The sequence below is a fragment of the Petromyzon marinus genome, unplaced genomic scaffold (assembly GCF_048934315.1).
Source record: "Petromyzon marinus isolate PM22_M1 ecotype Great Lakes invasive population unplaced genomic scaffold, UKy_Petmar_22M1.pri1.0 PM_G_Scaffold_14, whole genome shotgun sequence".
NCBI lineage: Eukaryota > Metazoa > Chordata > Hyperoartia > Petromyzontiformes > Petromyzontidae > Petromyzon > Petromyzon marinus.
The window spans coordinates 2,749,366-2,773,770 of NW_027422695.1; the positions used below are offsets into that span (position 1 = coordinate 2,749,366).

Sequence of the window (24,405 nt, forward strand, 5' to 3'; positions counted from 1 at the left end):
CGTATTTGTAAAATAACTTCTTGTTAATACGATGTAACGTGATGCAGTCAATTTCGTTGCAGTAATTCAATGTTGTTAATATGCCCGTCAATGATTTAGAATGAATACTTGTCTGATTGTGCGCGTGCATGTAACATTTTGTCTGAGGGTCAAACATTGAATAAGTGATGTTAGGACAAAGTGTGTGTGTGTGTGTGTTTGGAAGTAACCTGTACAGAGAACTCAGGTGAGACTCATTGTTCTTGTGATACAGGTCAAAGGGTACTTTTGTGTTTCACAAAGCGTCTGCCTCTGGAGCAACTCATTGTCTTTGAAATAGGGAGCACGCTCGGATCATTCATCAGTTACAAGGCATACCACTTAAAAGTTACACGTATAGGAGGAGGTACATTCTCTACAACACGAATTGTAGTTTTGTCTTACGTGTTGACGTAGATTTTGTCTAGCTAGGACTATAAATGCTCCTTGCTGATTGACGTCTGGATGTTCGTACCTATCGGTTGAAGCAAACCCCACTGCTGTTGTTGAGACGCTGTGCACCAATAAGGGTCCAACACATTGACGGCCTTCAGGCCAGGAAAGTCACAACATTTGCACACGAAGGACGCATTCACGCAAGTACCCCATGCTCCGTTTTGAAGTTTTAAAATGAAGCATCTTTGAATTGTGTTGTGTTTTGAATTAGATGATTTTATTTCTTCATTAAAAGCTTGTATCAATTTACATCTGGAAGCCTTCATTGAAAAGGACATTTCGTGTGAATTTTCTCTCGTCATTAAGTAGATGGCCTTGCCGGGGGTTCGGTTCAATGCGGACACAAACAGTGTACACACACAATGTACACACACAGTGCACACACACACAGTGTACACACACAGTGTACACACACAGTGACACAGCGACACACACAGTGACACAGTGACACACACAGCGATACACACAGTGACACACGTGGTGTCAATAAAGTTACAGCCACCACGTGGTGTCAATAAAGTTACAGGAAACCGTGTGGTGTCAAAGTTACAGCCACCACGTGGTGTCAATAAAGTTACAGGAACCGTGTGGTGTCAATAAAGTTACAGCCACCACGTGGTGTCACTAAAGTTACAGCGGCTCAGGGAGGCGGACCGCGAAGCCTCGGCGAAAACCTCGTGCCGGTAAAACCCCTCACACCCCTTAGGCAGGGATCCCCTTGACCCCTCACACCCCCTAGGCAGGGATCCCCCTATGGGCAGTGTTGAGTCTATGGTGCAGTGTTGAGTCTATGGTGCAGTGTTGAGTCTATGGTGCAGTGTTGAGTCTATGGTGCAGTGTTGAGTCTATGGTGCAGTGTTGAGTCTATGGTGCAGTGTTGAGTCTATGGTGCAGTGCTGAGTCTATGGTGCAGTGTTGAGTCTATGGTGCAGTGCTGAGTCTATGGTACAGTGTTGAGTCTATGGTGCAGTGTTGAGTCTATGGTGCAGTGTTGAGTCTATGGTGCAGTGTTGAGTCTATGGTGCAGTGTTGAGTCTATGGTGCAGTGTTGAGTCTATGGTGCAGTGTTGAGTCTATGGTGCAGTGTTGAGTCTATGGTGCAGTGTTGAGTCGATGGGCAGTGTTGAGTCTATGGGCAGTGTTGAGTCTATGGTGCAGTGTTGAGTCTATGGTGCAGTGCTGAGTCTATGGTGCAGTGCTGAGTCTATGGTGCAGTGTTGAGTCAGTGGGCAGTGTTAAGTCTATGGTGCGGTGTTGAGTCTATGGTGCAGTGTTGAGTCAGTGGGCAGTGTTGAGTCTATGGTGCGGTGTTGAGTCTATGGTACAGTGTTGAGTCTATGGTGCAGTGCTGAGTCTATGGTACAGTGTTGAGTCTATGGTGCAGTGTTGAGTCTATGGTGCAGTGTTGAGTCTATGGGTAGCAGTGTTTAGTCTATGGTGCAGTGTTGAGTCTATGGTGCAGTGTTGAGTCTATGGTGCAGTGTTGAGTCTATGGTGCAGTGTTGAGTCTATGGGCAGTGTTGAGTCTATGGTGCGGTGTTGAGTCAGTGGGCAAACGTACAAAATCAGCAGGGGATCAAATACTTTTTTCCCTCACTGTAGTAGAGACGATGGGACAAAGGGGTGTATCTACTTCATGTATTTTTGGTAAGCCGTATAATCTTGGTGGCCTGGCAGCAGAAGGTTTCAAAGATAACTGTTTGGTTTGATCAATTAATGTGGTTGAATCAGAAATGATTTTGGTTTGTATGACGAGGCTGTTGGTGGGATCTCTTTATTTTTGTATAGCTACCATCATTGAGTAATTCTTTAATTTTGTTGTTATATTCTATTTTATCCATGATGACAGTGGCATTGACCTTGTCGGCTGAGAGGATGACAATGTCATCCCTCTTTTTTAATTCATATAATAATCAAATTTGATTATTTTTATTTATTTATTCTTATTTAAATATAATCAAATTTGCTTAGTTAAATTTTAAACGGAATGTTATTTATTTATTATTTAAAATAATCAAATGTGATTATTTGTAAGTTTTATTTATTATTACTTTAAAATATTAAAATTTGGTTATAAAGAAAGGCTAAATTAATAATTAAATATTTCTGCATTCATTATTAAAAAATAATCCAATTTGATTATTTTAACATATAATGTATATTTATTATTTAATAATAATTGCATTTCATTATTTTAGTTTATACATTTTTATTTATTTATGCTTATTTTAAAAATAATCTAATTTGGTTTTTATTTATTTATTCTTATTTAAAAGTAATCAAATTTGATTATTTTTAATTTATTTTTATTTATAATGATTTTACAAAAATCAAATTTGAGTTTTTATTTATCATTTTTATTATTATTTATTTAATATTATAAAAATATAATCAAATTTAATTGTAGTCCGAGTCCGACCTAGGGGGAGGCCCACGACTGCTTCAGATCTCCGTCGCCGGCCCAGTCGGCCGAGAGAGGCGTCACGTGACGAGTGGCTGTGGGGTCACACCAAGCCGCGCGAACATCGCCAGAGGACACATCGATCCGAGAATCGATGTCACGCGTTGGAATCGCCCCGCCGCCGCCGCCCGCTGCTGCCGCTAACGCTCGGCGATCCGCGCAGGCGTCGATTTTTAGCGACAGGAACGCGAATCGATTCCCTCCGGCGCTCCACGCCATCACGACGATGTTGACCACCGCCGCCTCCGCCGCCCGGCACGCGGCCAAGCGCCTGGGAGTCAATGGCGAAGGCAACGACCGCGTCCAGGCGGGCGCGATGGTGAGCGTCAGTGACGAGCGACTTGACGAGGTGTTTTTATAACGAGAAGATGTTTCTTTTACTCCTCCTCGCCCAGAGCCTCGTTGTGAGGCCTGGGCCAGAGGCTTCACTCAGGCGACGTGCCACCACCACCACCAGCCGTGTTTATATTATTTAACGTGATTGTTTAGCTTTGTAACTCGCAGATTCCAGTGCCGTTGCGAAGAGCTTCTCGTTGTTGGTGTTGGGGATGGACCACGCGGACCACAGCATCGCTAGGCTCTGCTTACGTTCAGTAAAACGCGTTTTGGTAAACGTGGATTTCGTGTTCGTTAACACTTTGGGCTATTTCCAGTGTAATTTTTTTAGACGGCGTTTTCTCTTCTAAGGGTGTGTATTCTCTTTGCACTGAACTAAAATAATAAAAAAATATGAAACAATAAAAACATTACTCATTGTTTTTTTCGGTAAAGTCACGTATGTAGAAATACAATAAAATTATATTGAAACAAAAAACAATCACGACGTTTCGATCACAACGCAAGCGATCTTCATCTTTTGCTGTAAATACAGCAAAAGATGAGAGACGAGAATTCAACAAACCTGAAACAACATTATGTGAAGCACATCCAGTCAGGCCAACAACACAGACACTTCCTGGCGGACCACGAATAAAAACATTGCCTACCAGGAGAAATTCGTTCATGAGGCTATCCACATATACAAGCACAGAGACAATTTCAACCGAGAAGATGGATTCTGGCTTAACAATCATTGGAAGGATTTGATAAACCATTTCGGGTCTTAATTGTTCACGCTTACGGTGGCTTTCAGACCGCATCCATTATTTTCGTCTCCCCCCTCCTCTTTTCAGAACATAGATGGACTCGTCCATCTGAACAAACTCTCAAATCGCTCTCCGTGGTGCTGACGTTAAAAAAAATGCCACTTTTATTCAAATTTTCTTGCTGTGGTTTTCACACCTGATGATGATTGCTTCTTGTGTTGCAGTCAAAACGTCGTGAGAATTGTATTGTTTTATATTTTTATTATTTTATTGTTTCCCTTCTACGTGGTGACTTTACCGGAAGAACCAAGAATATTAATCCCTGCAGTCACGAAAGCTTTAAATCAAAAGTTAAAATACTAATTAAGTTAAAATACCGATATGTTAAATGTCCCACGCGATAGCGTCGTGGGGTAGCTCTTCGACCCTCCCCAATGTGATTAAAAACTTTGCGGAATAAAACTTTACAGCGTCTACAAAAGCGCACCTGGCGGTGGGGGATGCGAGTTCCAGAGTTTGTAACTCGAGGGCCGTTTAGATTTAAAGTTAAACTCGCGAACGTTCTTAGCGATTACTGAAATGATGGCACTGAGCTATGGCCATTTTTTTGCCAAACGGATGCAGATTTAAAAAGCCCTTTAATGCAAGTGTCTGCATCTGCTCCGATATCACTTGCCGGCGATGTTAGCCGTGGCTTTATTTTGGTGATTTTGAAAAAGTTTTATGGTTTGGCCATGATTGTTTTGTTGTAGTACGGAGTTAGACTGATGGCTTTAATCTTAGTTGTCTTGTGGTTGTTGTTGTTGTTTGACTTGCATCCCACTGGGATTTTTCCACACAGCGTTGGTGTACGGTGCTATTTCAAGGATTATTTTGCTGTTTTTTCCTGGATTTTTTGTTTGCACAGTCACACAAAGTCACTTTAAGATGTTTTTCCTGTTCATGTTTTTGTTTGTTGCGGTTGCACCCGATTCAAGAGCCAAATGGCTCACAGGGCTATACCAAATAAATGAAACTGAAAACTGTCTTCTCGGTATAGGAGGAAACAACAGCTTTGCACAATAGTCGTGTTGAGTTTGCTTCCTTGCCGACGTGCACAGGACACGTTTGAGGACCCACACAAGCCCCCACCGTCGGCTGTGGTTCACGTGCGGGGACTCTCGGACACAGCCCTCGAGTCGGACCTCGTGGAGGCCGTGCGGTACTTTGGCCTAGTCAGGTGACCAGTTGGTGGTGACCGTTGCCCGCATGGGGAAGGAAGCTGTATTATTATTATTATTGTTTACCGAAAACACCAAAGATTAATTCCTGCAGTCACGAAAGCTTTGAACCAAGTTTAAACCGCCTCTACGGGGAGGTATAAGGTCTGTATCTTTGTGTCTGTCTTTGTGTTGTCTTGTGTTGTCTGTGTGTTGTCTCTGCTTGTGTATCTGCCTTTGTGTCTGTGCTTGGATTTGTTTCTCTGTGCTGTCTCTGCCTGTGTGTCGGTCTTGGTGCTTCCGAATGTTTGCTACCGTGCTCCACTTTGCTCTATGCATACCTCATGCTAAAATGTCCCATTGTCTCTCAGCCTTGCCTTCTCATGCTAATATGTCCCATTGCCTCTCAGCCTTGCCTTCTCTGCCTATTTAAGGCGACTTCACTGTGTGCTTGTACCTGTGCTGGTCCGCTCTACTTGAATGTCTATGTGTGTGTGTGCCGTCTGTATCTTAAATTTCATACTTAACTTGCAATTTAGCAATCTTTGAAATAACGTAATCAACCAGGCTTTGCGTTAATTGTGTTTTGACCGACCGTCTGTGTTGCTTTATTTGGTTTCCAAATTCTGCTAAACTCTTGTCTGTTTGGTATGCTTCTCTCTCTGTGTCCCCTATTGTGTCGGTGTTAGTTCCCCCCTACTTGGGTGTCTGTATATACATCTGGGGTTATGTGTTTCCCCTCTCTCTTAAATTTAGCTCTTCTGTACCTGATGATGGCTGCTTGTGTTGCAACCGAAACGTCGTACGCTATTATGTAATTTTATTATTTCTTATTTATACGTGACTTTACCGAAAAAAACAAAGATTATTGTTGTTATTATAGTTATTGTTATTGGTGTTATTATTATTGTTATTATTGTTGTGGTGGTGGTGTTTGCGGACGTGGAGTGAACGTAGACCTTGGAAATTCGAGTATTACCGGTTTTCGGTTCAATAACTCAAGAAATTGCATAACACGAAAATACTCGATGGTTCTTAAGCACGGGGTGGGAGATGCCCTTTCTGGGGGTCCAAGACGTGCCAGATTATTTTTTAACAAGGTAAATCCATCGAAACACATTGAGCACGGGCACGTACGCACCGCTACTTTGTTCCATCAAACCTCTAAATTAATAAACATTGTACGTTTTAAAAAAAATATTGAGAACCAAAGGGGGGGTGGCAAGGCTGCAGGTTAAAGCTCAAGAACCACTTCCGTAAATAAAAAGTCGTGGCCGCATTATGCGGCGGACGAGAGGGCGCGGCGTTGCCCACGTCACGGCGTGATCGGCGACGCCGTGCGTGGCTCACTCGGGGCCTTGCCAGCCTGAAGTGACCAACCAAAAACCACTTCATCTTCTTTGGGGTTCTTTCGGTAAAGTCACCACCGCGTAGAATGAGAATAAAATAATAAATTAATAAAAATTCAAATAACACGATCAAATTCTCACGACGTTTCGGGCCACAACACAAGTGGCCTTCATCAGGTGAAGGGACGAGACTGCCAAACTGAAATGGGACAGTCTCGTCCCTTCACCTGATGAAGGCGACTTGTGTTGTGGCCGAAACGTCGTGAGAATTTTATTGTGTTTTTTATTTATTAATTTATTATTTTATTCTCATTCTACGCGACTATACCGAAAGAACCAAAGAAGATGAATCCTTGCAGTCACGAAAGCTTTAAATGGAAACAAAAACCGTTTGTTCTTCAATTTCCCCAAGTCACGAATTCCCTCCGAATTAAAGTGCCGCTGCTGCTTTTGTTGTGCCGTCTGACAAAAGCGGCACACGTTCAACTGTGATTAGTAACCGTGTTAAAAATTTATATCTCGTATTGAAATGGTGCACACACGTACCTTGTTTATGTACGTTTGAAGAGGCTTCATTTGTCAGGTGATACATCGACAGAAGAAGACTACATTACCCTCAAGATGTATTTTAAATATAATTATATTCTTACAGTACATTCAATTCCAACGTACTACACTGCCAAACTGAAATGGGACGTGGCATCTAACCTGCATCCAACCAGTCTCCACTCCGTTGCATGCATTGAAACATTTCTTGAGATCAAATGAGGTGACTTGAAGCAGACCAACCTCATGATTAAAATTAACAACAACAGGCACGCGTTTTAAAGTCGGCCACATCTTTGAATAACGGCACTCGTTTGAATTGCTCCCTCCGTGCAGCTACGTGGTGATGATACCCAAGACGCGGCAGGCGCTGGTGGAGTTTGAAGACCCGGAGAGCTCCCGCAGCTGCGTCGACTACTCGTCCAAGGGCTCCGTCTACGTGTGCGGGCAGCCGGCCTACTTTAACTTCTCTACCAGCCAGAAGCTTTGGCGCCCTGGCGTCCCGGGGGACAACGGCAACAGCAACCACATCCTGCTCTTCACCATTCTCAACCCCATCTACCCCATCACCACGGTGGGCATTGTTACACTTACAGCAGCTGGACATTAATGTGTGAATAGTTTGTCGGGTGTGCCATGCACACACGCGCGTGTTTCATTTATACGAGTGAAATTATGTCCGTTTTGGATTACAGTGAATGGCTTTGCTAAGGAAACTACATTGATCCTTTGGTTCATTTGAGGCAATTGAAGTCGTGTTTTTTGTTTGTGCTTTGAAGTCTACCAATGGCATTGAATAAAAAACAATATATAGACCTAATGTTGATTTTGGAAAGCGTTGATGTCCTGTATGGCTCGATCTTAAAAATTCACTGGAAAAAAAGCTTTTCAAATTTACTTGGTAATGCGTGCAAAATCACCTCGCTGCGTTTGTGTGCTCCATGTGGTCCTGCAGGATGTGCTTTACAACATTTGCAAACCATTTGGGCCTCTGCAACGCATTGTGATCTTCAGGAAGAATGGCCTGCAGGCCTTTGTGGAATATCCTTTCAACGAGATGCATAACCGTAACGATGTGTCCGCCATTCACGTAATTTTACGTGTTATTTTGGAGATGCTAAATGTATTGTTTTTAAAATGAAATGGTCGTGTTTTCCTTAATTTTTGGCCACGTTTGTTTCGGTTGAGAGCGCCGAGAGAGCGAACTCATCTCTGAATGGAGCGGACATCTATTCGGGCTGCTGTACTCTTATAGTAGACTATGCGAGGGCAAGTACAACCGATACTTTGTACATTCACAAGTGTGTGCACTACAACCTGGGTTTTGTCACCCGCAGACCAAAGATTAATTTAATATTCTGAATTGACCACTTTGGTGAGCAAATAATGCTGAATACACACGGCAATTCATTGCCAGATGAGGGCTTCCGCACTCGATGCCTGTTGTGGGGTTATTTGACTTGTGTGCGTGGTAAAGGAGTGTAGCATATATTGTGGCAGCATAGAAATACAATGCACCCAATGGATTTTACTGTTGCCCACCACACAGCCCCACAACCTACAACAACCCATTGTGCATGACGGGCATCCTTGCCGTTGTCTAAAGTCAAACTTTTCCCAATTGATATTACCGTGAGGGTGGTTCTCATCTGAGCCAGTGCCCTGAGCTAGTTAATGGAAAATTCGCATCCAGTGGGAAGGGTAGAGTTGGTTTTTAATTCCATTTTATTTGGTGACGGGTGATTAACATTCAGCCATAGGCTGCTTTGCGAGACCTGCAGAGTACCTGAGGGGAGATGTTACATTGTTAGCAGGAAATAAAATTACAGAACAGTGATAACGAATGCATCATTTTCATAACGGGGTTATGGCACTTCAACATTTTTGAGGTATACGATCAAGGCTAACGCTTTACAGTACATGAGGAATACCGCGAATAAATAATACCGAGTTAGGCAGAGCATGCCAAACTTATGTGCGATTAAACAAGTTTGGAATTTAAATAGGTCACCGAGGGATAGCGATTTTTATCTGCAAACACGAAGGGAGCTTGTTCCAACGAAGGGGATAATCAACACGTGATCTTAAAAAAAACTGGTGGCAGAAGGCCACTGTTTTCCCACAACTCAGATAAGCACGCTTTTGCTACGTACGGTACGAAAGTTTAGCTTACCGTTGACTTCCTACGTGTGGCAGCTCTTATTCATCTCCCAGGAGGTTAAGGGTTGCGTTAAGTACCTCGGCTTCACCGCAAGTTGCATGCCGTAATTGTCTCGGGGGTAATGACCGCTTAATAATTATTATGCTTGTACATTTTAAATGGTTCTAAAGTTTTGATTTAAAGCTTTCGTGACTGCAAGGATTCATCTTCTTTGGTTCTTTCAGGTAAAGTCACCACCACGTAGAATGAGAATAAAATAATAAAATAAAACAATAAAATTCTCGCGACGTTTCGGCCACAACACAAGGTCGGGATGACAGGTTTGTTCCTTTCACCTGAAGAAGGCCACTTGTGTTGTGGCCGAAACGTCGTGAGAATTTTATTGTTTTATTTTATTATTTTATTATCATTCTACGTGATGACTTTACCGAAAGAACCAAAGAAGGTTCTAAAGTAATATATATTTTTTTCCGAGCATCTATGCCCTATATGCTGGCCATGAATAATGTTTATATTTTCCCCCTGCTGTGTCCTCTTTACAGGCCACGCGTCTGAATGTGTTTAAAAATGACTCTGAGACCTGGGACTTCACCAACCCTGGCCTCAAGCAAGGTAAGACCAATATCGAGCATATCAGAGCCGCGCTCTCTCGACAGCTGGTGGTGGTGAGCCCTCGGTGTGTGGGGGGGGGGGGGTGACGTTTTAACGCAAGGGGGAGGGGTGTGGTGCACGGCGTGATGAAACAGGCATCGGCTTTGCCGTGTTATACTTGAAGATCCGTGGCCAAGTAGAATGGGAAGTTTGGAGCGTTCTCAAGAGGATAATGCAGCTTCTGCACTTGAGATTTTGGTTGCAGAAAAATGTCACACCTGCAGACACACTTGGTTGTCTTGAAGCACATTGGTGTACTGTTTACAATCGACAGAACTTGGTCGTTGTCACAGGAAGTTATTTGAAACGCCACTCCCCTCTTTTGTATCAAACATGCAATCACTGCAATTGTGTAGAGCTGGTCAAGGTTATTTTTGTTTATACCTATCTTCTCCATATACATATGTAGAGGTGTTAACTACGCGCTGTTGCGTAACCTGCATTGCCACCAGGGCAGTGCAGCATTACCCCTGGGTACAACGGTTGGGGTCAGTCGAGGTGAAACGGATCGTGGCCAGGGTTTGGTACGAACCAATCAGACGGTTCCACGTGGGAATGTATGATTGGTTCTGCCTGGCCACGAAGGGGTATAAGACGGGTGACCCAACGGACCTTGGGGAGTTCTCTCCCTGCACGAAGATAGAAGACTGGGCTGAAGCCTAGCTAGGACCCTGGACCAGCCTTTCAGCCCTTCTAAGGGCTAAGGCTCGGCATACCCAGTGGTCAGGACCCACCGGGCCAGCGGTGGGTCAGATAGCCTCCCCTAGGTCCTAGCCGGAGGACTAGGATAGCGGTAGACGTGTGAGTCCCGCCAAGTCCGGAGGTTGTACCTCCTTAGGTATCAAGGAGGTTAGCGGTAGACGTGTGAGTCCCGCCAGGTCCGGAGGCTGTACCTCCCTAGGGTATCGGGTGAGGGGACCGAATATCCCTCTGTGTGTGTTAAGCGTTGTATAAGGAAATAATACAATAAACAGAGTGTGCCTCCTAAAGAAGTCTGCTCGTCCTTACAACACTACACATAAAAGGCAAAGTTGTGAATATGTGGTCTGTTCAAAATGTTTAGCGTACTTCCTGACATGCAACAAACTGGAAATTTGCCATGTGGGTACTTTCCAGACTGTACACCGTGCAAACATTATACAAATACACTTTTTTGGGGGGGGCTCAATAATGCATTTAATTTTTGCACGGCAAGTGAGCTGTGAGAGTCAAATCTGTCACGTGACCCGTAGTGTAGTGGTTAGCGCTACGCTGCGCTACGAACCCGGCGACCCAAGTTCGATTCCTGCTCACCTCCACCACCGGTGACGATTATTTTAACCGGTCCTGGGCCTCCCCTAGGTCGACTCAGCCTCAAACGACTAACTGCTGCGGTGTGTGAACATCGCCACTGGGGAGACAAAGGCGGCCGGGCGTGGTGGATCCAAGTCCCGGGCGAAGCCGGGTAGTAACAGCTAGCGCAACATATAACTAAATAATCTTTGTGTTTTTTTAGCCCATGCTAAGCTTGCGTAGTTTACTCTGGGCAGATTGGTTTTAAACTCCTGCCCGTGTACTTTGTTTTTCTAGTTTACCCTTCACAACAATGTGGCAGTATAAGTGAATGTTGTGAAGAACAGGATTCACAAGGAGGTATGTGGCTGCTGGAGTGTTCAATAATCCATTGGATTAATTTTTTTGTTACCATTAAAGCTGTTGCCCTGGTACTGGACATGCGATAGACATTTCCATTAAGTTGGTGGCGTTTTAGATTTTGATCAGCTTTGAAGATTTTCCCAACGTCAAGTGCATGTGGCCCATAGGCGGGTACTCGGTTGTTCGGGGTGTATCAAGGCTGGGCATTTTTACACTACAGTGGAAAACCTTGCATTGCGAGCATAATTCGTTCCGGGAACGTGTTTGTAATCCAAAGCGCTCGTACATCAAAGCACTCGTCTATCAGTTGTGTGATCACGTGACTCACGGCAGTACAAAGTGTGTCTACACGTACACTGCTCGTATTGCAAGACCTCGCTCGTTTATCAAGTTAATATTTATTTACAATTTTAGCTCGTCTTGCAAAACACTTGCAGACCAAGTTACTCGCAATCCAAGGTTTTACTTTTATATTTAGATTTACCAGGGTGTGTGTCTGTTGGATCAGAAGTAGGTGCCAACTTTCAATGGCATATTTGAGGTGGACATTGCACGTTGCGTTTTTATATTTTGTAGGGTTGAGAAACCTTGACTGCATTATGTGGTGTCTGGATACTAAGCGGAGAAGCTTAGAGGATGTCAGAAAAGCCGATATTTACGATTGAAAATATCACTTATTATAAAGTAACCCTTTTAATTTGGTACGATTGAGCCTGAACAGGAAAATGGTATCTTTGTCCCGAGTACATTGTGTGTACGCACAGATATTAGTTTCTGAAGAGGTAAGTCTCGCCACTTTATCAAGGGAGCTTCAGGGACACGGTTCGGTTTGATTTAATCGCCAAATTTCCGTAAACGCTTCGAAGAGTATTTTCCTCACTCCCAACATCAACGCTACAAGGAGCATCTGCGAGCATTGCCGCACACAGAAGCACACGGAGGCAATTTGCAAGCAACACACGAGCAATCAAGCGCCCGGCAGCCAACAGCCACCGACGTGAACGGCGACGACACGAACGGCGACATTGGCGACATCCTCGTCGGCACTTGGGAGGCACCAGGGACCAAGCAACCAACACGCCGCCACCGCTGTGACACGCACGGCCGACCCGCGCACCCCACGCCTGCAGCGCCACGTCATGGAACACTCGGCGCAGCACGCTGCATCCGCTGCACCGCAACCGCCACGTGCCGCTTGGCAGAGGCCATCGGATAACCCGCGTCCAGCCGCAGGCACCGGGGGACACGGCGCTGACAGACCGGCAAAGCACCGGAACCGCCGCGAAGAAGCCGGGAGCGACGAAAGCCCGCATTCACCGCGAACGGGACTTGGAAATAAGCCGAACGGAACGCGTGCCGATGCGTTTGGGGCTTAAAATCGCTCCGTTGGTGAGAATTTACCTCCACGCTCGTACGTTTAGACTGCCTTGCTAAAGTTTTGTTTGCAAACGAGGCTTTTGACATTGCAGATGCCAGACACAACGCATTTCGCATCGGTTTATAAGCGGCGATCTTTTTCATTTTAAAGGTTCGTAAGGCCCCATCGCCCACTTCAAGCGTCCCAATTTTAAGCCCCAAACCAAAAAGGGTCGCCGGAGAGCGAGAGGTGCGGTGGCACGGACAACGCGGGGGGGTGCATTTGTGCCAAGCGTGACTGCTGTTGGCGCAGGAAAGAAGGTGCCGGCCTTTCTGTTGCATCCTCCTCGCGATGGGTCGTCAGCCGCCGCCCGACTCTGGGCAACTTTGTGTTCCCGTCGAAGCGTAGACTGGGTAAGAAACGAGCGGGCATCGCAGGCGGCAACCACGGACACTCGCTGACGCCGCACCTCGGAACAATTTGTCGCGTGCATCTGTACACCTCCAATAAATTTTGTTTTTTCTTCTTCTTGCGATGAGCGTTTCTTTACGCGCTGTATTTTGTATGGTGCTCGTTATTTATGTTGCGCCGTGTGAAATCTGCATTTTAAAAATACCGCCAATTGTTTTTATCGACAGACGCAGCGCACCCCCGTGTGGAGTGTGCCCGGAATTTCTTAATGTGTTGGTCATGTGAATGTTCTGGGTGCAGAATGCATTTTTTGGATTGTCCTTATTTTGTGCAGCAATGAGCGCTTATGTTTCCCGTGGGTGAATTTGGTGATCGTTTTTTTGTTGTTTTCAGAGGACAATGCAATGATGCCAGCGAAGCAAACGTCTCTCCTTGGCGACCATCCCAAAGCACACGCTTGCGGTGGTGGCGACTGTGGAGGTAATCCCCTTGTTGCGAATGCTATAATTTCGGTTTCCTTCAGCTTGCTGTCAGATTGAAAGAACCTGCTGCCTGTTGAGAACATTTCTTATTTGGAATTAGTGTTAAGGTGCATCCTAAAAACCTTTTTTTGCGATTAACAATTGCAACGTATGAGTTGCTTTGTGTTTTAAGAGACGATATTTCCAATAGCTATCAGATGTATTGGGTATTTAAAACAAGCTATGCTGAATAAGAGCTCTAGCTTGGTGGCCCTCAACCTAAAATAAAAACTAGTTTAGTCTATTCCCTAGGCAACTGAGTCTTCTGGACCAATGTTTTCCAGTGTCTCCAAGGAGTAGAGTGGTGATTCCTGGGTTACCTGACCTTATAGGAAAGGGCACACGTGTGTAAGATGATGGTTGTCATAAATCTGTTTTTCAGAGAAGTTTAGAGAGTTTCAGCTAGTTCACGATGCGTTTCCCCCTCTTGTGTGTTTGCGTCACAGGCCACCAGCAGCCACCACCACCGGGCGTCGACTACGGATCTGGCGGCGACGGCATGGGCGGTGGGGGAGGAATGGGCATGGGAGTAGGCATGGGCAACCAGGTTGGGCCCCAGGGTGGTACCCAGGGCCAGCACGTGCAGGCCATGATGAACCAGCAGGCCGACAACAAGGTCCTCATTGTGTACGACTTGGATGCCGAACGCTTCAACTGCGACCGCGTGTTTAACATCCTCTGCCTCTTCGGCGACGTGGAGAAGGTGCCTTCGCTGGGTGTTGCGCGCACCTGCTTTGAAATGAGTCCCCGTTTTTTTTCTTCCAAAGGTTCAACCGCGGTGCAATGCGTACGCATGCGTGTGGTGCACGTCGTGCGCTGATCGTGTTATATAAAGTGGGAGATTCACACGACCAAATTTGTTCACCGATTGACAACATACACATTTGGTCATTTTCTTTACAAAAATGTACCCAATGCGAAGTGTTCTTTGTGCATGTTTTCTAATGGCCCCTCGGCCAACACTTCACATTTCAACAATGCGTTACAACGAAACTTGTAGATATTTTCGTGCAAGATTGCGCGATGCTGAACCGTCTTACGGGTTGTTATTTTTGTAGGTTAAGTTCCTGAAGAGCAAGCCGGGAGCCGCCATGGTCGAGATGGGAGATCAGTACGCCGTGCACAGGGCGGTTTTTCACCTCAATATGTCTCAGATCTTTGGAAATAAAATCAACCTCTGGTGAGCCTTTTTGTTCCCGTGTTCAATTGGTAAATGTAACTCGTCATATCCTGTTAATGTAATTGGATACTGCTTTCTCTTTAGGGAAGACACTTTTACTAAATATTTAGTGCAAGTGACGAAATTTTAGGACGGTGAAAAAGAGAGCTGATGAATACCGTGAACGAAACACTTGTCACACAGCTCACGAGGACCCCGATGACTTGCTGTCCAGAGCCTTTATTGAAGTGGCGAACATGAAATTTGGATTCTAGATTTGAAGCTTTACGGGGAGGGCCTTTATTGAAATAGCGAACGTGAAATTTGAATTCTAGATTTGAAGCTCTACGGGGAGGGCTTTCACCTATCTGTTAGAGCTTTCAACAGACAACGGGACAAGAAGTCAAAGTTCATCGAGACGCTGACCTTCCTCAAAAGATGCCGCGACAACAAGCTTAAAGGACGCGACCTGGGCTTGCTGTCTTCACTCCAACGCTGTCCTCTGGACAGTCCAGTCCCTTCACCTGATGAAGGCCACTTGTGTTGTGGCCAAAACGTGATTTTTTGTTATTTTATTTTTTACCCACGTGACTTTACCGAATCGAACCAAAGAGCACGTGAAATTTGGAACGTGATAAAATAAAACCTAAAAACAGTTTCTTCGCGCTATTCCCTCCCTTCCGCCCTCGTCTCGGCAGCGTATCGAGGCAGCGGTCGATTGTGCCGGGCCAGGCGTTCGAGCTGCCGGACGGCACCGACAGCTACAGGGACTACGCAGGTTCTCGCAACCACCGCTACGCCGACAGCGAGAAGGCGGCGAAGAACCGCAACCAGCGTCCCACCGCGGTGCTGCACTTCTTCAACGCGCCCACGGACATCACGGCCGAGATGTTCGCGCAGGTCCGTGCCCCCGCCGCCCCTTCAGCCTGCTGCCAGCAGCGCAGAAGGGGAGCGCGTTCGGTTTCTTTAAAAGTTTTCCCAGGTGAAGCTTTTATAAATATTCAAGTCCAAAGTTTGCACGTTAAACAATCGTGGGTTTTTAAGATGAGCCTATTGATGTTGTGGAGTTTGTGGTGGCCCATGACACGTTTCCTGTGACGGGAGAAATGTAAAATGGTGTAATGTAGTTTCCTTTCAGCGGTTAAAACATAAGATGTATAAATAATGCAGTCGATGTTCCAAAGGGACTTTTTTGTTACAGACTAGACAACACCTCGCGTTAATTTGTCCTGTTTAATACATTACGATTCATATTCATTTGTATTCGAAAGGTTTACATTTCAGTCTTTGGACATTGTTTCTGCCAATGGTTGCATTCCCCCGGAGTCTATGCTTGGTGTTCACAATAATCTGAGCACTTTGAAAGACTGCTCCTAAGCTGGCGAATGTAATCTTAAAAATGGACAACGGGATTTGTGCCTGCAATTAAACTGACATCTCCTGAATGCTTTACCGTTGCACGTTAACTGTTACCAACTATTAACGTAAACGCCGCCCGTTCTGTCCCCGCAGCTGTGCGACGAAATGTCGATTGCGAGGCCCCGTTCTTTCAAAGTGTTTTCTGGAAAAAGTAAGTCCCGCAAAGTATGTTTATTATTTATCTTACGTGTCATGGCACAGAATAAATCGTGTACTGTATTCTCCATGCAATCGTCGCTTGATTTACAGCACGACACCAGATGATCTGCAACGTGTGCTATGAGGCCATGCTAAAGAAACCCTGTGAGAAATTCTCTCCCGAGAGCAGTCCTTGCTATTCACTCGCGCCCAAGCTGACTGGACCGTGTTAGCGTAGCCAAGGCATCGGACTGAAGCCTTCCTGCTGCAGAAATTCACCCACGACTGGCACCACCCTTTAAACACGGCAAAGGGTTTCATATTCTTGGTTCTTTAGGTAAAGTCACGTAGAAGGGAAACAACAAAATAATAAATATATACAAACACAGACAATTTCAACCGAGAAGATTGATTCTGGCTTAGCAATCATTGGAAGGATTTGATAAACCATTTCGGGTCTTAATTGATCGTTCACGCTTACGGTGGCTTTCAGACCGCATCCATTATTTTCGTCTCCCCCCTCCTCTTTTCAGAACATAGATGGACTCGTCCATCTGAACAACTGCCAAATCGCTCTCCGTGGTGCTAACGTTAAAAATAACCGCCACTTTTTTTAAAATTTTCTTGCTGTGGTTTTCACACCTGATGATGATTGCTTGTGTTGCAGTCGAAACGTCGTGAGAATTTTATTTTATATTTTTATTATTTTATTGTTTCCCTTCTACGTGGTGGTGACTTTACCGAAAGAACCAAGAATATGAATCCCTGCAGTCACGAAAGCTTTAAATCAAAATGGCGAAGGGTGTTGCGTTTTACACGACCCAAATGACTCCATGAGCGACGGTCCGTCCACGTGTCCAGCCGATAGGAGCGTGTCCGGCCTGATGGAGTGGGAGACCAAGAACGATGCCATGGAGGCTCTGGCGTGCATTAACCATCACCCCCTGAAGAACGCAAGTAAGTTGTGGGGTGTTGGCCATTTGTGTTGGTGCGATGACATTGAAGCGGTGCTGCATTATCGGCAAATCTTTGGTCGTACGCTCTGTTGAGCACCTAATGTTCAGATTTGGGGGGGGCGCTTGTTATTACCATAGCACAGTGGTTCTTAACCTTGTTGGAGGTACCGAACCCCACCAGTTTCATATGCGCATTCACCGAACCCCTCTTTAGTGAAAAATAAAATGTGATTTTTTTCAAATTCAAGACAGATATGTTTTTTACTGGTACACAAAATGAGCCGTGCATGAACATTACCTTGTTCAAAGAATAAAACCAACACAATGCATAAACTCACAACAAATTACATACCTGGAAATCAATGTGACTTCTGCTGTTGCCTTTGAGAGATCAGTTCAGATATGCGTGGCTTCACCTTGGCAAGTGCCACTCTCATGTCATTTTCACAGCAAAGTCTGTTCCTTTTCTTCGTTTTTATGTCCAGCATCCTCGAAAAGGATTGCTCACAAAGATATGTTGTAACAAATGGTATAAAAAAATCCAGGGCTTTCTTAGCAATAACTGGATACTTGTTCATTTGTCGACACCCAAAACGTTGAGAGCGTTGTTGTTCTGAAGAGTTGCTGTTGAACCTGGCTCTGCTGAATTTCAATGATTTAGTCGAGGAATTCATCATTGACATCTGCTGTTTCAACAGCAAACGTGAACGGCTGTCTCACCCATGCTGGATATGACTCTCTTGTAGGGAAATATCCGTCGAGAGACTTTGCAAGCTCATCTAAGTGCGTGGCAATTGTTTGCTTCAGTTCCGTGGATACAGAAATATCTCCGATTCCAGACACATCTTCGATCTTACTTGCACAGTCGTCCAGAAGCGGGAAGTTTGCGAAGTTATTGTTCTCTGTTCGTCGTTTCCATAACGGTAGCTTTTTTTGAAAAGCCTTCAGGTGTTCTTCCGCTTCCATGATATTGACTCCACCACCCTGCATCTGCTGATTGAGATGATTGAGAGCTGCGAATATATCAGCCATGTACGCTAAAATGAGAATGAACTCAGGATTTTTGAAGCAATCTGCATGGCAGTGGTGGTGCTCTTGCAAAAACAGGGCTAATTCCACACGCATGGCAAAAACACGATTCAGCACCTGTCCCCGGGATAACCACCGAATATTAGAATGGAGCAGAAGTACCTCAAATTCAGAGCCCATTTCTTTACACAGCTCACTGAAGATGCGGTGCCTCAGAGCACTTTTTCGCACATAGTTCACACATTCCACCACAGTTTTTAATACTTCTGCCATTTTTGGAGGTAAGGTTTTTGTTGCCAACGCATGCCTGTGCAGAATACAATGCGTCACAATGATGTGTGGTGCATCGGCCTTTACTAGCGCACCAAAACCAGACTTTCTTCCCAGCATGACTGGAGCTCCGTCCGTACAAACTGCAGAAACCATATCCCATGAAAGATTGTTGTCTCTGAAGAAGTCATCCACAAGCTTCTTCACATCGGCTGCCTTCGTTGTTGTTGTAAGAGGCTTACAAAATAAAAACTCTTCTTTTATCATGTCGTCTTTCACATAGCGTACAAAAACAGCAAGCTGGCTTAGATCAGAAACGTCTGTGGTTTCGTCGAGTTGAAGGCTGAATTTTGCCGGGCTTGAAATCAGATCCGCGACTACTTGAGCCAAGATGTCTTTACTCATATCTTCTATTCTGTCACTGACGGTGTCATTTGAAAGGGGAATTTGGGATAATTTACCTTCGGCCGCTGTTCCGAGTATCAGATTCGCCATCTTTAATGCAGCTGGTTTCACAAGTGTTTCACCAATGGTGTGTGGCTTGCCCTGCTTTGCGATCAGGTAAGCAACTTCGTACGATGCTGTCAGGATCGGTTTGTTAACAGGTACAAATCCAAGAGCAGGCAGAGTGGCCCTTTCATCGAATCTGGCTCTCTTCACCCTGAATTCAGCAAGTGTTGTGTTCTTGTATTCCCCGTCTCCATGCAGCTGCAAGAAGTGTACCTTTAGTTTTGCCGGTGCAAGACTAGAGTTGCTCAACTTGGCGTTGCAAATCATGCAGATAGGACGCTCACTCCCATCACGTTCCGTGATACATGAGAATCCATGTTATACATATTCGTCCGACCACTTTCTGCTTTTGCCCGACATAGTTAGTATGGATAAAATATTAAAGAAATCACACGACGTACGACAACAACAGTCACACGTTGACTACTGAGTACGCACTAAATTCCCCGCAGCGCTGATTGGCCAAGCAGTGTAGCATGATTATCTGCAGCCAGTGATGGCCAAGCGGGCCGTGTGTGTCATCACAAATTTACACAATAATTCAAGTGTGTCCGGACCTCCGTGGCGGGGGCTCTGCCGAACCCCTGAGATCGACTCACCGAACCCCTGGGGTTCGATCGAACCCAGGTTAAGAACCACTGCCATAGCACCATCTGTGTACACTGGCTGCCTAGCAGCCTTGGGTGAAATTGCAGGAAGCGAAAGCAGTTGTAGTTTGTTGTATTATATATTAACAGGTTGTTATTTATGGGCGATTTGGATTTCGTTGTTGTTTGCATGTACAGAATGGAATTGAAAGTTGACATAGCCAAGCACTTTCACTTATCACAACTCAACGTTATCTTAGCTCCCTGAACGAGTTTGTTGACATCGACAAAGACCCTCCTAAGAATCGCTTCATTGTTTTAAGTTTTTGTGTGCTCCAGTGAAGACGTCATGTGGCTCCCCTGTTTTTATTTTCTCAGATGTTCCATACCTCTACACCCTCAAACTGTGCTTCTCTACTGCCCAGCCTTCATAGAAGACAACTCAACATGTTTCATGCCGTATTGAACGTCGGTGTCAACATCATTGTCACTTTGTGTACTATTTGTGAATGTCCCATCACTCTTGTTGAAAGTTAACCGTGGGTATAGGTCGAAAGTGCAATTGACGCGTTTACATTTTAGTTGTCATTTTTTGGAGGATTAATTTAGATTTCTATATTGACTGCACCGAAAGATTTTAAAGGTCGCAGTGGAAATGAAGAATGTTGAAATTAAAATAATTATGATTAGTCTCCTTAACCTGCCGAGTTTGTCTGCCGTGTGCATTGCTATTTTGTCCATGAGCCCCAAACCAGATTTCACTTGGCAGTCCTCGGGTGCCGTAACTTTAGCGGCTCCAATTAATTTACAATTTCGGGGGGTTCTCAACTTGCTCATAGCCAAAGTTTTTGCTCCCACCACGAGTGATGCTCCTTTCTTGCTGTAGCCCATGGCACTAATATTGCCCATTTAATTTCATAACGGAGAGCTCTGAAATAAATGCCAAAGAGACCCTTTTGGGGGGGGCTGGTAAAAATATACCCCGACTCATTGAAAATCCCATTGAAAAACATGGGTTGGCATTCTGTACAGTGCGTGTATTTAGCAGGTTAATACGCTTGCAAATATAAACCCCAAGAGAAAATAGAACAGTGTTTGAAAATAAAAGTATGGAGAGATGCATGTTTGACATCGAACTGGAATCGATTGAACATGAGCGTGGAGACATGAAGGAAGTTGGGCATAGGGTAGGTGAGTGACTGAGTGTGTGGGTGGCTAGGTGAGTGACTGAGTGACTGAGTGTGTGGGTGGCTAGGTGAGTGACTGAGTGAATGAGTGTGTGGGTGGCTAGGTGAGTGACTGAGTGAATGAGTGACTGAGTGTGTGGGTGGCTAGGTGAGTGACTGAGTGTGTGGGTGGCTAGGTGAGTGAGTGAATGAGTGACTGTGGGTGGCTAGGTGAGTGACTGCGTGAATGAGTGACTGTGTGGGTGGCTAGGTGAGTGACTGTGGGTGGCTAGGTGAGTGACTGAATGAGTGACTAAGTGTCTGTGTGGGTGGCTAAGTGAGTGACTGAGTGAATGAGTGAGTGTGTGGGTGGCTAGGTGAGTGACTGAGTGTTGGTGGCTAGGTGAGTGACTGTGTGGGTGGCTAGATGAGTCACTGAGTGAATGAGTGACTGTGTCTGTGGGTGGCTAGGTGAGTGACTGAGTGTATGAGTGTGTGGGTGGCTAAGTGAGTGAATGAGTGACTGAGTGTGTGGGTGGCTAGGTGAGTGTGTGAATGAGTGTGTGTGGGTGGCTAGGTGAGTGAGTGAATGAGTGACTGAGTGTGTGGGTGGCTAGGTGAGTGAGTGACTGAGTGTGTGGGTGGCTAGGTGAGTGAGTGACTGAGTGTGTGGGTGGCTAGGTGAGTGAATGAGTGACTGTGTGGGTGGCTAGGTGAGTGAGTGACTGTGGGTGGCTAGGTGAGTGAATGAGTGACAGTGTCTGTGTGGGTGGGTAGGTGAGTGACTGTGTGTCTGTGTGGGTGGCTAGGTGAGTGAGTGTGTGGGTGGCTAGGTGAGTGCGTGAATGAGTGACTGTGTGTGTGCGGCTAGGTGAGTGAATGACTTAGTGTGTGGGTGGCTAGGTGAGTGACTGTGTGGGTGGCTAGGTGAGTGAATGACTGAGTGTGTGGGTGGCTAGGTGAGTGACTGTGTGGGTGGCTAGGTGAGTGAGTGACTGAGTGTGTGGGTGGCTAGGTGAGTGTGTGTCTGTGTGGGTGGCTTATCAGGGATGGGTCCCATGTGGCCAGTGGTCGAGACCTGTACCTTGGCTGGGTCAGGTCAGACTAGCCTCCCCTAGGACCCCCTTAGCCGGAGGACCCCGAGACCCTAGCCCAGGAATAGGGCGAGTTAGACCGAAGCCGTACCTCCTCAGCAGCGGGTGAAGGGGCCGTTACCCCTTCAAGTAGAAGGCTGTATTGTATTGTGTTAAGCACCTTTGTAATAAATAAGCATTGCCTCTACCGATTCGTCTCTACGCTGTCTTAAAGAACCCACTACACATGTACAGGCATAACTCTTACGTCTGTAACCATTGAACTTGTTTTAAATACATATAAAAACTCTAAACATTTATCATGTGTACAGTATCGTAATTAAGGCGGGTACTGATACCCCAATAAAGTGCTCATATTTGGACAGAGGAAAACCAATGCTCATTCGGTAATGCATCTCCATTGGAAGCATGTTATGATGACCTCCTACAGCGCTGTTTCACGAAGTGTTCCGTTTATCAAGAACGCATCCTGGCTGCCATAAGAGGCACGCATAAAACTGAAGGCCGCCTGGGATCAAACTTACAAAATAAGCGGATGAGAGCAGGTTGGTGCGCTTTCGGAAAATGTAACTTGATAATGAAACGCAAGACCCAATCTAGATGTGACTCACTTGCAGCACTCCACTGCCCCTACTCCACACCCCCTCCACTCTCTCCTCCCTGGCTCCTAAACCCCTCTCTTACCTACATAGCCTCTTGTCACAGCAGCCCTTTTGCCCACTTCAGCAATTGTTTTCTTGCTGTGGTTGTCCCACCTCACGGCGGACGCTTGTGTTGCGCCCGAAATGTCGCGGATTTAATTTATTTTATACCTACTACGTGACTTTACCTAAAGGACCAAAGAGTGAGGCCCAATGTTTAGAGAGTTAAAGGGTATGTAAAGCAAGGCCAAAGGCACGTAGAGGCACAACCATAAGATAACATAACAGATTCTCCTGCGGAGGGAGCTGGTAGTAGGAACGTTGGGCTGCTCGGTCAATGGCCAGGGTCAACGGCGGCACCACCACGTGGTGTATTCCGTAAATATGCTCGACTGTGAGGGCGGGCATGAGCCGGCGTGAGTAGGTTACACGTTGAGTTTTATAAGGGCACCACGGGGTGACCAGCCCCTCCCCACCCAGCCCCACCCATCCCCACTCAGCCCCACCCTCCCCTCCCTCCCCTCCCCACCCCGCCACACCCACCCCACTCAGCCCCTCCACCACCCACCCCACCCAGCCCCACCCTCCCCTCCCCACCCTCCCCTCCCCACCCTCCCCTCCCCACCCAGCCCCTCCCCACCCTCCCCTCTCCACCCAGCCCCACCCCTCCCATTTGTGGATGCACGACGGACGGACCCAACAATAATCCCCTGTGGGCTGGTGGTGTAATAACCAGGAGGTTCCTACCAGTATTAACTTTATAACCAAGTGTAAGCCCAGAGTCTCGATGTATTTTATTTCAGTGAGCCCTGGGTCAGCACTCATGAAACATCACGAAAGCACAGCAAGTACAAAGCAATTTTAAAAGCAGTTGCAGTAACAGCTAAGAATATATTAGAATACATTTCACAACATTTTACAATTAACATTGCCGAAAAGGTCTAACTAAAATCTGAAAACTCATACTATTTATGCAACAAAACTGAAAAGCGCTCAAATTTATAACATCCAATTATGGAATTAATAGCTTATTAAAAACCAATAAAATCCTAAGGTTGGGGGTTGACTCAGCCTATGAGCCCTCCAGGGACAATACAATTAGTACCACTAAGTAGGGAAGTAAACAGTGGTTGTCCTATGGGTCGACTCACACCCATCATTGAAATGTGACATTTATAAGACTGGTTAAGGGCCGTAAAAACACAACACCATTGCACATTTGAGCAGGAAATCAACTTTGACTTGACAATTATAAAAACTGAGTGGGCTAGGATCATGTTTAGATGTTATACAAATGTGATATAATTCCACGTGTGGAGGAGCGTTGTGAGTGAAGGATTAGCCAACAATTTGTATTTAAGTTTAGGAACCTGGCATATGAATGTTTTAAGTGCTGGTCTCGTGTAAGACCCCTGCCAAACACGCACATCTGCACCTCCACAAATGGTGGAGTCCTCCGGCTCGATTCCTCTATAGGGTTTTTTTTCCTCTGCCAGTTTTCTCCCATTACTCTGCACCTCGTTAGGCTCAAGTGAAGCCTCAATCCGGTACGAACTCAGTCAGAACATGGCATGGCCAATATGAAC

General features: G+C 45.7%; 1 protein-coding gene across 1 annotated transcript; it reads left to right on the forward strand.

Moving 5' to 3' along the window:
- Window positions 1-1,085: 1,085 nt before the first annotated feature.
- Window positions 1,086-21,040, forward strand: LOC116937363 (heterogeneous nuclear ribonucleoprotein L-like). The gene is made up of 14 exons (XM_076059960.1): window positions 1,086-1,157; window positions 2,882-3,284; window positions 5,121-5,239; window positions 7,451-7,688; window positions 8,070-8,155; window positions 8,287-8,383; window positions 9,818-9,887; window positions 13,723-13,809; window positions 14,297-14,553; window positions 14,909-15,030; window positions 15,708-15,909; window positions 16,522-16,579; window positions 17,428-17,523; window positions 20,297-21,040. The coding sequence occupies exons 2-14, from the start codon at window positions 3,030-3,032 to the stop codon at window positions 20,350-20,352; spliced, it is 1,743 nt and encodes a 580-aa protein (XP_075916075.1). The 5' UTR covers window positions 1,086-1,157; window positions 2,882-3,029; the 3' UTR covers window positions 20,353-21,040.
- Window positions 21,041-24,405: the final 3,365 nt, after the last annotated feature.